A 15,429-nucleotide genomic window follows, 5' to 3' on the forward strand; every position below is an offset into this window, starting at 1 on the left:
CTCCTGCACACGAACATGACGCTACTCCTGCAACGAAAAACGCAAACTTATGTAGTGGAAGCCCCAATATCATCATTCTTAAAGGTTTCAAAGGCTTCAACAGCGTCCCCTGACACGACGTTAGTAAAAACGAACTTAATGAGAGGAGTGGCCGGCGAGCCGTGCGAGATGTTTGGAGAGTCTGCGATCAGCTGGCAGAAAACGTCAGCAAATGGGCTGAATGACATCCGTTTTCGGGAAGAAAGCTGTATATCAACGCTGGCTGAGCCCTTAAAACTGGATGCGTTTGCAAAGGGAGATGAAGTGGAAAGCCCAAAAGTACAACATACTTCTGCCTACGCTAAAAAGCTTAATCTAGATAGCCCAGATTTGGGTTTATAATAGGGAGTAGTTCGTGCAGCCTAGACTTTGTGGAAGAAGATATATTTCTGCTAATCAGAAATTTAAAAATATTCTCATGCCACACGGCCAGGTGGGCTGTCCATTTGTATTTTAAAGAAACACCCTGAATTATGGTCCAATGTCTTTTTGCTGCTTTTTTCAAAAATTGTGACACTAAAGCAATTTCCAATATTTTGGAAGACACCTAGGTTGTTACCATTTTTAAATAGGGAGATTGCCTTATACCATCCAATTAACGTCCCATAGCTTTATTGGACATCAGTAGCAAAATGTTCTCTTCCCTGCTTTTAAAGCAGTTGATTCACTAGGAAACTCTTTTTTAATATACAAGACCCAAACCAATCCGGGTTTAGGAAGTGCATAATAACTGTACTAAATGGTTTAATCCTATAGTTTATAAATACATTTCATAAATTAATATTAAATGATGTGAATGTGTCATAGTCCTTTTTACTTTTGGCTCTTTTCTGGTTCCGGCAACGAGACAAATCATTGCAGTATGTTGAGAAAGATGGAGTTGCCATGCTTTGACACAGCAAAAAGCGGCCCACTCTGAATCTGTGTTCCCCAATATAGAGCATGGCACATGGAAAGCAGGGTCTCTGCACTGTGATCCTGATGCACCCAGACAGCATCTAGAGAGGGGAGCAGTAGGGTGTCCTGCATGGAGCAGGGAAATGCACAGAGAAAATCTTCTGTATGCTTTGTTTGTGGAATTTGTCCAAAGTGTTGCAAAATGAAGAGCTAAATGGGTGATTTACAGAAAGAGATACTGTAGGTAAGATCAGGTTGGAGTGTAAACCATGCTGAATTAAAGCATGGGAGCTTAGGTTCTCAACAAGCTCCTTGCAGGGGCACATCATATCAGCTGGAAGTACAAGTTCTTTTCCTTGTAAGTCAATATTTTTAATTGCAAAAACATAAAAACGTTTGGAGAATCATACCCTAAGTCCTTTATCTCATTATAGTGCACATTTTTCAACTTGTGATTTTAGAGCTCTCAAGTATCAAGTGCCCATGCATGAATAGGCCATTGAGAATTTAGGAAAACTACAAGTCCCAGAACTCCAAGAAAGTACTGGATATCCTTCTCACACATGGCCATGGGAAACTTGAGTGCTCTGTGATTCCTTCCTCCCTGCCATATCAGTAGAATTAAACATCTGAGCAATCTTATCAATGAGCTCAAGTGTACTTCAAGAAGACATTTTAATTTTCCACTACCTGAAAAACAATGGTTAAGGGGGTATATTGTGATAAGCCCCTAGCCAGTGGTGGTCACCACTCTGGGTTGGGGGGTATCACCCCCTCACCTGAGTTGCACCCCCCCACCCGCGTGGCAGGTAAAACAGTCCATCTGTGTGCTATAATTGCACAGGGGACTGTGCTGCCTGCCTCTCAGCAGAGCTGCAACCCCTGCTAGGCCTTTTTGTCTGCAGAGCCCAAACATAGTGCTTAATAATGAAAGGTGCATCAAGATCAAGCAAACTGTGCATCAAGGGTATAGCAAACATGATATGTGAAGTATTATTATGTGACTAGAATACCCTACACTGAATGTAGGTCAGTCTAGCCACATAATAACACTTATTGTGTATGCTTTACCCTTGATGCACAGAAATTGTGTGTCAAAGGTAAAGCAAACATGATACAAGAAGTGTTATTACATCGCTAGACTAGCCTTCATTCAATGTAGGCCAAACTAACCATGCAGTAACACTTGTCATGTTTGCATTACCCTTGATGCACTGTGCATCAAGTGTAACACAAACATGATACGTGTTATTGTTTGGTGAGAATGGCCTACATTAATGGTGCCAGTCTCCATATACTTTCTTAAGGTAGCATGTCATTTTTTACTTGACATTAAGGGTAATGCAAAAATGATAAGTGTTATTATGCCACTAGAGTGGTCTGCATCCGCCTGCATATACTTTCTTAAGGTGGCGTGGCATTTTTTACTTGGCATCAAGGGTAAAGCAAACATGATAAGTGTTATTGTGTTGCTATACTGGTCTACATTAGTAGCACCAGTGTGCATTTACTTTCTCAATGTGGCATGACATTTTTTATACTTCCCATCAAAGGTAAAGCTAATTTGTGAAGTTGTATTACCAGGCTAAACTGGGCTCCATTACTGTTGCCAGCATTAATATACTTTATTACTGTAGTGTGGCATTTTTTACTTGACTTCAAGGAAAAAAACAAACATAAGTGTTAATGCATGGCTAGCCTGGCCTACGGTGTCAGTGTTCATTTACATTCTTACTGTGGCATGACATTTGTTGCTTTTTACTTGGCACCAAGGGTAAAGAAAACATGAGTGCTATTACGTGGCTAGACTGTCTTACATTGGTGCCTCCAGTGTGGCCATATAGTCTTTGTGTGTCATGACATTTTTGCATCAGAGGCAAAAGCAAATATAAGTGTGACCACGTGGTACACAGGTCTATATCGTTACAGCCAGTCTGGATATGCTTTCTGTCTGTGGCATGTCATTTTATACTTGTTGTTTATCCGTATATGCTAACGCTGGCATACATTGATGCAGCCTGCATGGACATGTGTGTGCACTGCCAGCATGAACATGCTTTATATACTGGCATATGTTGTGGGCAAAGGCATAATGTAAATGTGTTGGACAATGGTCCTGTGCACTGTTGGTGACTTAAAGCTATTTGTGGGGTTTTTCGTGTGCTACCCTGTGCTACAAAACCGATTGGAAGCAGTGGCTTTTTACCCAATTTTCACAGAAATTGCTGTAAAATGCACCATCTTAACCCATTATTTTCAAAATAGTAAAAGGAGTTGCTTTAAATATTTCAGAAAAGGTTACGGGAAAGGCAAGAATATGACATGTGGACACTCAAAAAGCATTTACAGAGAAAGGTGTGTAAATGCTTAGACAAACTAGGAATGTAGAGCCCGACATGCAATAATGACATTTGCATTAAACAATTGTTTGTTTGTTTGTTTGTTTGTTTTATTCAATTTTTATGCACGCCAGACCCAGGGGTAGCAGGGCGCGGTGGCAAGAAAATGCAAAGCTTACATGTTACATCAAAGCATAGCGTACAATATAAAATACAGTGATTACAAAGTATACAAAATTCGAGAAAGGTCAATCCAGTTACAGGTTACATCCTGGCAGAATGTACAGTAGTAAATACCGTGAGGTCATGGGACACAGATACTTACAAAATATACATGGGACACAGATAATACAAAATATACACGGTTCGAATGCGGGCAATCGGGTTGAAGGTGACATAGGTCATGTGAGATCAGCTGAGGTTAGTCGAGGTGAGGAGTTGGATGACATTTTTTCTAAAGCGAGGGCAGGGTAAGTCCACTCTCAAGTCTTGTGGTAGTGAGTTCCAGGTCTTTGCAGCCTTTACCTGAAAGCTATTACCACCGCTCGTCTTAAGTCTAAAGTTCGGTATTGTCAGGCAATTGGAATTGACAGCTCTAGTCGGTCTGAGGGATGTTCTCCTGTGGAATTTGTCAATCAGGTATTTGGGGGCGGAGTTATTGAGGGCTTTATGGGTCAGGGATAACATCTTAAGTGTTATTTTGTTCTCAGTGGTCAGCCAGTTGTGATGGCGTCTGGCGGCAGAGATGTGGGATCTTTTGTTTATGCCTAGTGCTGCTCTCAGGGCATTATTTTGTAATATTTGTAGTCTTTGCGTTATAGTTTTATTCGCTCCGGAGTAGAGCGCGTTGCAGTAGTCAATCCTAGAGAGTATTAAGGCTCTAGCCAGGATTAAGCAGCTCTTGTTGGAAAGGAACGGTTTACCGGCTCTTATCAATTTGCACGTGTAAGCCATGGAGGAGGCAATGGATTTTAGCTGTTTGTCAAGAGATAGGGTGGAATCAAGATAGAATCCCAGGGTTTTTACGTCCTTGGACACTTGGGTGATATTCCCATCTATGTTAAATGAGGAGAATTCCTGACCTACTTTTTTGATATTAGTTTGAGTGCCCAGGATAATCAACTCTGTCTTATCATCGTTCAGACAGAGGCCATGAGTGGCCATCCAAGCCTGGATGATAAGATATACCCTGTTCACCAATTCCGTGTCTTTTGCATGATCCCCAGAAAGCGGGAGGATAATCTGTGTATCATCTGCATCATTAGTGTAGGTGATACTGAGATGGTCCAAATCATCAAACAAGGGCTTGGTGAAGATGTTATATAGAGTTGGGGAGACGCAGGAGCCCTGGGGGACACCGCATAAGATAGGGGTGGGATCTGCTGCTGCCGAGGGGGAGAAGACTCTCATCGTTCTTTCACTCAGAAATGACTCAATCCATCTGATGGCTTCCGGGGAGAAATGGGCAGCGGAATCCAGGTAACTACAGAGGACTTTGCGATCCACCAAATCAAAGGCGGCTGAGAGGTCAAGGAGTAGCAGAAGTACTGTTCTCCCTTTGTCTCGTAGCTCGTCAATTTGGGATTTCAAGTCAATAAGGGCAGTTTCAGTTCCATGTAAGGGACCGAAGCCCGATTGTCTCTCTCCTAGGAGGTTCTGTAGTTCTAGATGCTTTTGAATTTGGTTATAAGCGGCTTTGTCCAGAATCTTGAGAAGAAACGGTACCGTAGTAATAGGGCGGTAATTAGTAGGGATGAGGGGGTCTAATGTTTGCTTTTTAAGTAGGGGAAGTACCCAGGACTGTTTAAGGTTGGCAGGGATGGAAGCGTCTTTTATTAACTGTGCTGGGCAGAGGTCACCTTTACAGTTAGATGGTTTAGGCGACAGGATAATTTTTTCTACTTCCAAGGTGGTCAATTTAGAGAAGTGGAAGGAATCACTGTGCGCCAATAGATTATTGGTGTTGGGCATTTTAGGCGAATCCTGAATTTTAAGTACTTCTTTTTTTTGCTGGATTTTATTTTGGAGAGTAATAATTTTATGTGTTAGGGCTTGCTGGATGTCTGCGCACCCAGGTTTGTCCTTGGTACAGGCGTCCGGTGTGGCGATCGGCGACTCAAGTTCCTTTAGAATAGAAAAGAGCTCTTTCATGCTGGAATTAGAGTTGGCTATACGGTCATCATACGAGTTGCGTTTTGCCTGGCAAACTTCTTTTTTGTAAAGTGAGGAGAGAGAGGTTAGTTTGGCTTTGTTGTCGACTGAAGGACAGAGCCTCCAGGTGGTTTCACTTTTTCTTTTCAAGATGCGCAAGTCCCTTAATTGTGGAGTAAACCATTTGTTTAGGTGGGTATTTGGTTTGCTTGGTCTGAGTTTGAGAGGTGCCAGTTTATCTAGGGTGACGAGCATGATATTATTGAATTCTTGTACTAGGGTGCTGGGGCTTAGATTAGCTGATAATGCATTGAGGGTCAGTAATATAGCTGGGATCACTTTCTCTACCGTAATGTATTTTTTATTTCTGGTTAAGCAAGGCGGTGCTATTGGAAGGATTGTGGGGTTAGGTCTAGACGTGGCTAAGTTAAAGGACACTAAAGAATGGTCTGTCCAAGGTAGGGGTCTTATGGATAGGATAGTGTCTGAGCAGTTACAGTCGGCTATCCAATCTAGCGTTCTTCCCTTCAGATGCGTAGGCTTGTCAACTCTTTGAGACAGGCCTAGTGCGTGAATAGTGTTGGCTACCACTGTAGCATTAGTATCCGTGGTGTCATGGAAACCTAAGTTAAAGTCCCCAAGGCGGATTATTTGAGAACAAGGTTTGAGGTTATTAGTGAGAAGGTTGTGGAGATCCTCATCAAAGGTGCCTAAGGGGCCTGGTGGTCTATATAAGAGGTGGATGGTGAGAGTTTGATTATTATTTATCTGGAGTTTAGCAGATAAAGTCTCGCATGATTGGATCGATTGGGTAGGTACTAGTCTGAGTGAGAGGCTTGTTTTGGAGATTATGGTGATGCCGCCGCCTCTTGCACCTTCTCGGTCATTTATGATTATTGTGTAGCCATCTGGGATGGCTAGCATGAGCGAAGGTCCTGCTGCATTGTGTAGCCAAGTCTCTGTGATAGCGAGAAAGTCAAGGTTGCCTTCTGAGATTAGGTCGGCAATGTCTAGGGCATGGGCGACAAGCGATCTCACGTTCAGGAGTGCTCCAACGATAGTTGGGGTCTTGGAGACCTCTGTGGCTTGGGGGATGGAGTAGTAGGTGTATTAGATGTAGTGAGTTTATTGTTCTGAGTAGGGCAAGTATTGGAATTGGGTGAAGGAGGTAGTCTTAAATAGCGAGGATTGCAGATCTGCTGGAAGTTAGTTTTGATGTTGGTAGGGGGAAGAGACCTACGGGGAGGTTCATGCAGTTTGGTTAGCCTGGCGCGGAGTTTAAGGTTTCTACTGAGTGTATCACATGGACGTGATGCAGAGGTGGATGTCTCAAGGGATCCATGGCTAGGATATAGGTATTGGCCTGGAGAGTTACAGGTCAGATGTATTACCGAAGTCAGAGGAGGCAGGGTGTTAGGTAGGTTAACATCTAGCATAATGAATTAGGATAGTCCTTAGTAGGACTGTGTAAATGGCTGGTAGATACATAGTTATATAAGGAGGCCTATCTAAGATACCACATTAGTAGTTGGTGGGAGCAGTTGGTAACAGGTATGCAACACGATATATGCTAGATGTATTAGCATGTAGGAGCAATCTGGTAATAAGAGTCACCTAGATACTAAGTGCTAATATGATATATGTAGTCAATGACTCAGTAGCAATGATTCAGATATACCGACTAGGTAGGTGCAAGAGCAAATGCAATCAAGGTCTCAGAGGCAGAAGTTTAACTAAGCTGGCTAAGAAAGTACATGTGCAAGTGTAATCAATGACTCAGAGGCTGGGCCGACTAGGTAAGTACAGAATCAAATGCAAGCAGGTCTCAGCAACAAAGGTTCAGCTATGCTGACTAGGAGGGTGCAGGACCAAAGATACAATCAATAATTCTAGGCAATAGTTTGGCTAGGTCGAGTGGATGAGTGCAGCCGGTTATAGGTTAAAGTGGTCTGTTAGTGACCATGAGGCACAACACCATTGTAGTGATCTAATAGCGACCATAAGGCTCAACACAATTGTAGTGGTCTGAAAGCGACCATAGGGCACAACACAATTGTGGTGGTTTGATAGCGACCATAAGGCACAACACAATTTAGGGTGGTCTGTAGCGACCATAAGGCTCAACACAATTGTAGTGGTCTGATAGCGAACATAGGGCATTACACAATTGTGGTGGTTTGATAGCGACCATAAGGCACAACACAATTGTAGTGGTCTGATAGCGACCATAAGGCACAACACAATTGTAGTGGTCTGATAGCGACCATAAGGCACAACACAATTGTAATGGTCTGATAGCGACCATAAGGCACAACACGATTTAGGGTGGTCTGTTAGCGACCATAAGGCATGACCATACTAAGTGCAAATATGGGCGCAGGGTATCCCTGGGAAAATCAGAGCAAAACACAGATGCTAAATGCAGATTAGGGTCAGAGCAAAACACATAGAACACAGAAGCTAAATGCAAATAGGGGTGCAAGGCAACACTGGGTAAGGCAATGTAGAGCACAAAGAGGTTAAATGCAGTTGTAGAGGCATAGTACAAGTAGGCTTATCTATACGAGCATATTGGACTGAATGCAAATGTGGCGTGAGGCCCCTGCAGACGAGGAGATTTGGGGGAGGCCGTGCAAGAGATGCTGTACAATGCCAGACAGATATTATGAGTCAATACGTTTCTTGCGGGTGAAGGGTGGTTGTGACTGACCAGGCGCAGGGGACACCAGCGATGTAGAGTACTTTAAGGCTGGAGGCAGGGTGTTAGGTGTTACCTTAGCTCCAGGAGAGTTTGTTGCCGGGCACCGCTAGTCAGGTAGGCATGAAGAGACCACGGGCGTCGTAGCAATCAGCGGCAAAAAGGGCATAGGAACATCGCCGGGTGCCGACTGCGCTCGGTCAGCTCAGTCAGAGCCTGAAGCCTTTTTTCCTCGCCTTGCTTCTTCGACCCGGCTTCCGCCTGCCGGCGAATCGCGTTGAATCACAATGAAATATGTGACAGGATCTACCTTTTGAAAATTGCCTCTGTGCATATGTTAGATTTAGCACAGTAAAAAAGAACCTGGTTACAAATGAATAATTATCTTTCGAAAATCAGTTTCGTAGCTTTTCTTAACTATCGTGCACAAAAGGTTTGGACCAATAATTACCTAAGATACTCAGGTCAAGCATTTTGGGTAATTCATTGGATACAGCTCATTTATTGAGAAAAAGAGTGATGGCCACTTGATAAATGGCTAGATGTAAATAATACATTCACTCAAAATGTAACGATGGTGTGCAATGGGCACAGCCGGTTTATATATGCTCATGAGCATCCACAGATCAGAACATGTTCTTGTACCCTTTAGCCGTGTCCTGATTAGCCCATTTTGAGGTGGGGAATTTGTCATACAAAATAGTCAAATGAAATTGCATACATTTACAGCTTTCATACTAACCCATGTCAGGAGTGAGTAGTCTGAGAAAGTCAGCTAAAACTGTTGGCTCTATCAATCATTGTTTTTAACAGGACTTCAGTGCAAGGACCAGATATACATCAAGTGGCTGAAGGCACACTTGGCTAAGGCATTTGTGTTATACCAGTAGCACATTTTACAGCTGCAACTAAGCCATTAACACTCAGCAGACAGCTTAGAAAGAATACTAGTAGACCAAAGTTTAATGTTACTGCTTGATAAAGATAGCTCAAAGAGATCCCAGGAGGATGTGTTTTGGGGGCGAGGAGCAGGGACTGGCCCTGAAATGGCCATAGATATTAGATTGGTTATGGGCAGTCAATGGGTGGGTAAATAACCAAACAAGAAATACAAGCTCTGTGGCCCTCCTCATCTGCCATCTCTCACGTAGCTGTACTCAATGCTATAGTTTTGGCTCATTGGTAGCGCATTACAAAGGTTTTATACATTTGACAGAAGAACGGGCATCGCACTGGCACAGGATAAAATGTTGGGGTCCGTGCAAGTTATACAGTTCCTGGGCATAGAAATCGACTCGGCGGGAGGGGTCTATAGGATCCCCAGAGAGAACCTAGCAGACCTAGCAACCAAAACCAGGCTCTTAAAAGCTAAAGAAAAAGGGACGGTTGGGGAGCTAAATTCACACGGAAAGGGAAACTGAATTTTTCAGGCCAGGTAATAACTCAAGGGCGGGTGTTTCAAAGAAGCATAGAGCCAAGGCCTGAGGGGCCCCTTCAAGACACCATAGGTGAAGACTGGGCTTGAACATTAAGAAAAACTTGGCAATACAGGAAGAGTTTGTGCATAATTGTACTGACTCATTTATCTGCCGCACGCCCATTGACCAGGAGAACAAAAGAGTACTTTATGCTGAAGCATCAGGTGCAAGCGGTTTTGGCACTATTCTGGGCAGAAAAATGGTGTACTGGGGGTGGCCAGAAAAATTGCAGGTACATGGCTGGACCAGGAACATTAGACTCATGGAAATGTTCCTGATATGGGTGGCAATCTGCGCATGGAGCAAAGACCTTCAGGACAAAGAGGTGGCAGTATGGTTGGATAACACAGCAGTGGTACAATTGCTCAACAAAGGGGCAGCAACTTGCCGGCTCTGTTAGAAATATTGAGGGCAATAAAATTAACTGCGATGAAGAATAACATGGTGCTGAAAGCCGGGCATATCGCTGGCGAGGTAAATAACATCGCTGATGCCCCATCTTGTTCATAGTGGGGAACAGTCAGGAACTTGAGGGGCCAGATGCAGACCTGGTGATGACAGCCACGCCAGAGGAAGCATGACCAGCATTGGAAGACCAGATGAGGAGGAAAGAAGTATCAGAAAAGTTGGCGTACTCAGCACAAAGCAGAACACTTTGGATGAAAAAGACAGCAAAACAGCAGGATCAGGTGCAGAAAAAAGGCTGGGAAAGATAATAACGAACCTTGCTGAGAACACCTTGGCCCAGAAAACGGCTAAGCAGTACTGTGAGCACCTCCAAAATGTGAAAGATGTGATTGGAAAAGAAACATTTCTAAACATGATATCAACCAGTTTTTAGAATGGGCATTTACACAGGGCAAGAGAAAGGGATGGGTAACAGCACAACTAGCGGCAGTAGCATGCACACTAAAGGTGGCTAGGAGGACGGACCCAACAGGTAGCCCACCAGTAAAACATACGCTCAATGGGTGGGCCAAGATTGAAGGGAACAGGCCCAATTTGAGAAGACCACTGAACTTCAGTAAGATGGTAAGTCTGTTGGCGGCATTCGGAAACGCATGCCGCAGCAGTTACGAGGCAACTTTGTTCAGGGCAGCATTTGCCGTGGCCTACTTCGGGGCTTTCGGGATAGGAGAGTTGGGAACAAGGAGCATGTCGGCAGGGGACGGGCTGGCAGTGGAGGACATCAGCATGGGGAACACACACATGACAATATTGTTGCGAAAATCAAAGGCAGACCAGCTTGGAAAAGGGAGGTTCATAACATTACAATGTATTGAAGAGGAAGGCCACTGCCACATCTGTCTTACTAAAGGTTTTCTGCAAACCCAGCCACCTTTGGGGGGCCAGCTGTTAAACCACAAGAACAGCACGGCACTTAGCAGGTGCCAGTTTCAGGCTGTGCAAAGGAAAGTGATTCAAAAGGTAGACTGAAACCCAGCAGAGTATGGTACCCATTCATTCAGAATAGGGGCTGTGACATCTGCCTGGACGGGTGGATTGGGTGCAAAGGTGGAGAAGAGAATAGTGGTTTGGAGATCTAACTGTTACAAGAAATACATTAGGAAAGAGCTGGTGTAATGCAACATGTTCTCCCCTGCAGGTGACTGGCAGGACTCACCCATGGACTGCACCCCTACTGCCTTGTCGCCTATGGCAACTGACGTGGACACGTCGGTACCAAGGTGCCTTGAATCAGGTGCTCCCTTAGGTTGAATAGAAAGGGGGTTTAGCTCGTGCAGGTTGGATCTCAAGGCTTATGATGGTGCATCACTTGGTGGTTTCCCCTTCTAAGATGGCCACGACGTTAAACGCTCATCTAGTGCAGCTTAGTACCTACACATGGCTGCTGGGTGTCCCGTACTGAAGTACGAGAAGCGCTCCAGTTCTAATCTGAGAACCGCGTTAAGACGTGCACGAACAAACGCAGCGTCTCCTTTGTTTTTTATAAAATGAACGGAGATGCAGAGCCCGTTGTCTCGCAAACTGCATAGATGCCAGGTTCAGTCTGTGTTGCTGCTTGGAGTACCCAAGTCAGTGTTCAGTTCCAGTATCCCCCTAGGGTATAGAGTATACCGTGCATTGTTTGACATGTATTGTTGTAACGGCTTGGAGTTGCCAAGTCTGGGTTTCTCCCGTGATTGGGGAGTTTTGATTCTAAGATTCGGTTAGTGCCACAGTGAGACATAAGGAGAGAATCTCCTAAATCCACGATTTGATTCTGTTCTGACAACAAAACAGAAAAGGTACTCCAGATGATGGTTCTAGCATGACACATCAGGAGGTCAGGTATTGGCCCATGAGCTACAACATCCCCATTTATGTGTTGTGTCTTTGAATTACTGTTGTGAATACACCACACATGTTTCTAAATTCTGTAGCTCTGACACCCATGCTGCTCCTGAGTCAGGGGTCTGGAGTACCACCAGGAACGGGGGCGAAACCACGAAGATGCCCCTGCACTGTTTCAACCATTTCTTTCCCTGTATGCTCCTTTCGAGATTTTTAAATCCTGTATCTCTGTCACCCATGCTGCTCCTGAGTCAGGGATCCGAAGTACCACCAGGAAACGGGGCGCAACCACGAAGACGCCCCTGCACTGTCTCAACCAATTGTTTGCCTGTATGATCCATTCGAGATCAGGAGGTTTACATAGTGACAGAGGTGTCTGCCTTTCATGGTTTCCAAGGACCCCCTCGAGCAACTGAGAACTGGCAAGACCCGGACATTGATGGACCGTACAGATCGGCATGGATCACAAGTCATTCTTTTGTGACATGGGCAGGGAGGTGGATAGATGACGTACAACAAGGTTTTTAATTCCGAACGACATTTGCCTAGCTATCCCATTTCATTGGTTTCCGGGACCCTCTGGAATACCTAGTGAGACACCTAGGGGGGGAATGACTTAATGAAGTTGAGAAGCAAGCAATTGCAAAAAGACATGTGTGAGTCGCTGAACAGCACAGCCCATTGCTGGAGGGAGACGGAAATATTTCTGTCAGAAGTGCTGCTCAGGAGCAGAAACATCAAGGAGGAAATTAAACAAGGCACTAGAGGCATTCTGCAGGAACACTGGGTTAAATGTCATTTGGACATATACCAGGAATGGAAGGAATGTGAAAAACTGGAGAGGCAAACGTCCATCCTGCAGACGCAGAACAGGACTTGCCAACAGAGCTCCGGGACAGTGGAAAGCCCACTGTTGGGATACAAAGAAGAGCTCTGGAAAACGAACTGCATGATGGTTTTTGCTTTTCGAATTTTGTTTTGTAAATAATAAAGCATACGACTGAATTTTTATTCCAAACAAATCTTAGTGCAGTGTGTTTTCCTTCAGGTAAATGGTGCTTGCATAGAAATGGATGCTAGCCGTACACAGCTTAGTGTTTTAAAATGTCCGCTCCTTATCAAGGCCTTGAGAAAGAGGTTGATGTGGCGTGAAACATGTCTAGAACTCTATTCGGAACAGTATAATTGTGTACTTAGGACGCTAAACAACAACTCTTTGTGGATATACTGTCCACCCACTACTCCCATTATACATTGGGGGCAGACATGGTACCCACCAATGGGAAGCTGACGTGAGCGACGTGTGGGCTCTGCTAAGTGAAATAGGCGTGGAGGGAGACAGAAACGCTGCATTGTAAACTGCTTCAGTTTCCAAGCTAGCTCTGGCTGACCCCACCTTCAATCACATTGTATGTAAGCAACACTCAGGAGCCTAGAGTGCACGCCTGGACTAATCTGAGTGGGAACGGAGCAAAGTAGCTACATGTGCCTGGAGTATGGGAGCATTTACCTTTGCAGCCGTGCGGCTGACCTCCACAGCAAGATCAGCGGCAGAATTACCCAATCCGACCACCAGCACTCGCCTTCCCTCGTATGCCTTTGGGTTCTTGTATTCGCGGCTGTGGCAATAGGACCCCTTGTAGCGTTCAATTCCTGACGTGCAAGAAAAACAATAATGTACCAAGTTAGTAGCAGACCCAAGGTCCAGCACATGTGGCAGTCTTTGCATTGACAAAAAGGATGCTATTTTCTACTGGTGATCCATGGACTTTATCCCAAAAAAATACATGCATCAGCCATTATAACATATGCTCAAAGGAGGTGAACAAGGTTTTGTCTGCAAACAAAACAATTGCACTTATTACATAATTTCTGCATAAAGCATCATCTGCATATAAACGGTCAATTTCATCTTGCAATTAAAATACATGTTATACACATATCAGCTATGTTAATTGAATGACACTTGTACACATGTACACAAGATCTTTAGAGTTTTTCTTTTTGTAATTCAAAGCTAACACCTTTGCACACACCTGAGAGTGTTGAGCCATCAGAGCATGAAGGGCAGGACAGATAGCAAAGAAGTTTAATGAAATGGCAATTTGGAAGACAGAACAATATAAATGAACAGACGGGCCACTCTTTTGGGATAATTGGAAGCACTCAATGAAATTGCCAGACTTATAAAAGTGCTAGTGAGAACATGTATTATCTTAAAGCCCCCACAAGGTACCATTCCTTCCCTAAAGGAGGAGCATACCAGAATATTTCAGCTATTGTAATGAAATAGTGAAAGAGAAAAGAGCAATATATTGGTGGAATTGTGGCAGGAGAGAGTCTCTGCAAACACCCACTGCTTACCAATGGGTCTGGACTGGCCTTACCTTCATACCTATCCAGCAACCTCACACCACCGCCAACCACCTCAGCCAGCTGAAATCAGCCTAGATACGTCACCACTGATTGAAGAGCTTCCTTCTAGAGACACTAGAAGACAACTTGGACAGACTCAAATCGCCTGCTTAGAACATTAAACAAAACTCTAACATATATAGTCATCAGCATTGCCCCAATGAACCCACCTCTCATCAGGGCGATGTCTGCACCATGGTATTCCGCAGGAACTGGCTGACAGCAGTTGATCCATATATAAGCAAGGGAAGGTCTGGCATTAACCATATCAACAAGAAGACCTCAGTGCTTGAAATCCCAGCACTGCCAGAATTCAAGAAAAGCACAGCCGTATTCAAGACTACAAAGCAACCCTCTGCCAGAAGTGAAATCCGTTGACAAGTGGAGCAAAATCAATGGGTACCTCATGGACAAAATAACAGCAATATCAGACAGCACCAACAGCTGTAGCTGTTTGTCAAGCTCCTCGCCCATACCTCACTTTGGACCCCTGGATGGAGGAGGTACAGATCCGTCACCATGGGAAATCTGTCCAACAGCCTCTCTACCTCAAATCAACCATAACACAAAAGAAGAAGAATTCAACCATGTCACAAACACCAAGCTGCACTGGATGCCTCTACATGACAGACTCACTTTCAAGATACCTTGCATCCAATACAAGACAGCAAGAACTAAGACGCCACTAGCCAATCTTTTTGTTAAACAAATCATCACCATAACCCACCACAGCACAAGAAGCAATAACATCACCAGGCTGGAAAACTAGACACGCAAGAACGAAAAAACAAGAAAACAATCCTTCTGCAACACATCCAGAGTCTGGAATAATAGCCAATGTGTACCGGGATAACCCTCTCTCGTGCAACTGAGGAAGGAAACACTCTTCTCTTCAAAGAAAACGTTATCAGATGGAGATCCAGGAGCCTGGCCCCCTTCATGTCATCTGCATCCTTTACCACTCTTCCCAGTACCGAATTGTACCCTTCCCCTCTTGGGTAGTGTGTCACGGCTTCTGTTAGGACTCCTATTCTGGGTTCATGGAGCTTGAATAGTCGCTGGAGACATACACGGCCTACTCTAAGATAGCTGCCGTGTATGTCCCGTACGTACGCCA

At 44.4% G+C, this 15,429-nt stretch overlaps 1 protein-coding gene across 1 annotated transcript in view; it reads right to left on the bottom strand.

Moving 5' to 3' along the window:
* LOC138534947 (dimethylaniline monooxygenase [N-oxide-forming] 2-like) overlaps positions 1-15,429 on the bottom strand; it is a 272,372-nt gene that overhangs the window by 87,296 nt on the left and 169,647 nt on the right. The window contains exon 5 of the mRNA XM_069641258.1: positions 13,408-13,550. Within this exon, the coding sequence (XP_069497359.1) occupies positions 13,408-13,550 (143 nt within the window). The remainder of the gene's footprint in view (positions 1-13,407; positions 13,551-15,429) is intronic.

This window comes from Ambystoma mexicanum, chromosome 1q (assembly GCF_040938575.1).
Source record: "Ambystoma mexicanum isolate Mex_15411 chromosome 1q, UKY_AmexF1_1, whole genome shotgun sequence".
In the NCBI taxonomy this organism is placed as follows: domain Eukaryota; kingdom Metazoa; phylum Chordata; class Amphibia; order Caudata; family Ambystomatidae; genus Ambystoma; species Ambystoma mexicanum.